This window comes from Lineus longissimus, chromosome 19 (genome assembly GCF_910592395.1).
Source record: "Lineus longissimus chromosome 19, tnLinLong1.2, whole genome shotgun sequence".
Classification (NCBI taxonomy): Eukaryota; Metazoa; Nemertea; class Pilidiophora; order Heteronemertea; family Lineidae; genus Lineus; species Lineus longissimus.
In genome coordinates, this window is record NC_088326.1 from 7,313,806 (window position 1) to 7,315,792 (window position 1,987).

At 45.3% G+C, this 1,987-nt stretch overlaps 1 protein-coding gene across 1 annotated transcript; it reads right to left on the reverse strand.

Moving 5' to 3' along the window:
* Nucleotides 1-433: 433 nt before the first annotated feature.
* LOC135503449 (putative nuclease HARBI1) lies at nt 434-1,712 on the reverse strand. Its single transcript, XM_064797024.1, has 2 exons — nt 1,049-1,712; nt 434-654 (listed from the first exon to the last, which is right to left on the reverse strand). The coding sequence occupies exons 1-2, from the start codon at nt 1,710-1,712 to the stop codon at nt 434-436; spliced, it is 885 nt and encodes a 294-aa protein (XP_064653094.1).
* Nucleotides 1,713-1,987: the final 275 nt, after the last annotated feature.

Below are 1,987 nucleotides of genomic sequence, written 5' to 3' on the forward strand. Positions count from 1 at the left end.
GTTTAAAAACCAAATTCGATCACTCTGCATGAATATTAATCAGGGTACGTCTTCAAGTGGGCGAATTTAAATCCCCGATGAATGCCCAGGCTCGCCTCACAGTTAAACCAGTCAGCACAAGTGGATATCCTAGGAAAGGGAGCACAATACCGTAGATTCACTTTTCTAAGACCAGTTCATTACCTTCATAAATTAACATTTTGGAAAAATAGCCACACTCATCACCAGGGAAATAGGTGGTAGGCGTGTCACACAGGCCTTCTAGCCGTCATGACGACTGGTTGGAGTGGCCAATGAATAATAAATAGTGGTCAGTTTTTGCATATTTGGCAGTGGTATTAGAAAAGTGAATCTGCGGTATGTACACAATAAATTGTTGTTCAATGTTACTATAGGGAACGCTTGTGGTGATGTCCAGTCAAACACCATTGTTTCAGTTCCAAAAGTTCTCCCTAATCACTCTTGCTCTTGTAGCTGCGCCATCAGCATCATCGTCTATGACTGGGTTGTTCACATCAAGGTCAGGATTGTCACCAATGACGGGGCCTGCGCCGGGGGGAACTGGCACACCACGTTCCTCACAAATATTGTGCAGCACTGCAGTGGAAACAATGATTCTGCAACAACGCTCTGGGCGGAGTTTGAGGACACCACCTGCAAATAGAAAGGGTTTCAAAAATATTTGTTTGTTTGAGATTAAGGGGGGGGAGCAGCAAAACATTTTAAGAACTAGAGCTGATTTATCAAAATAAAGAAATCGAAATACTGACACAATGTAGCTTGCCGTTATGTGTGCAGTTGAGTCTTTTGATTTTGAATGAGCTCATGTTGTTCAGAAATTCTTTCCCTTTTCATTCACCTCAATATTTCAATAAATATTGGGTGCCCTATCACTTATTTTGATATGTTGTTTATTACATGCGTACTTCGTGACAATTACTATTGCATGGGACAATTCAACGGTAATAAAGGGCATTTTGATAATTCAATGTAACCTTACCGTCCTTGTGTAAGCATTGCCATCTCATTTTCCATCTGCTAAATGTACCCTCTATCCTTTGACGCATCCTTCGGTGATGGACGTTGTACCTGCGCTCAGCTTCATCCTCAGGGTTCCGCACGGGTGTTAAAACCCAGGGTCGAAGTGGGTATGCGGAGTCCGCAAGAAGATAACCATCTCCGAGACCATTGGCCATTTGTCGGTTGAGATTGGAGTGGCTCCAAATGAATGCATCATGGGTGGAGCCTGGCCACTGTACTACAATGTTAGTGAATCTTTTGTCATGTGAGCAGACCCCCTGTACGTTGATGGCGTGATAGTGATGTCTGCATATGTAGGCAGCTTCTTCTTCGGAGAGGCATTTTATTTCGACGAGTGATCCATCAAGACATCCTAAAACGTTCGGGATTCTGTGTCGTTCATCATAGAAGCCTTCCTTGATACGATTCTGTGCCACACGGTCCCGAGGAAACGCAATGACTCGGTGAGAAATCCTTTGAAGTGCCGTGGCAACTCGAGTAACAATCCGGGAAACAGAAGGTTGGCTGATTCCACTCACATCGCCAGTTGCCAACTGGAATTGACCAGTTGCAACGAATCGCAGGGCTACGAGGATCTGTTGAGTTGCAGGGATTGCATGTGACCGCCGTGTTTGGTGCTCAACTTGGTCTCGGATCAAGTCAATGACTTCAACCAGGACGTGCCTCGGCATTCTGTACCTGTCGATCAAATCTACATCGTCGTAGATGTCCAGGGGTTGAGTCCGATCGCGAAAAATGCGTTGCCGCCTCAATGCTCGCCGATTTTCTTCGGCAAAGAGTACAAACAAGGCCACCATTTCAGCTGTTACGGCGCTCCCGTAGCATTTACGGGTACTCTGTCGCTCCCGCAAATATTGGCTGGTTTAAGGTCGTGATTTGCGGATGCGTAAATTTATGGAAGCTTCGTGAATACCACATAAATTGTTACGGATGCCTTACGGTACCC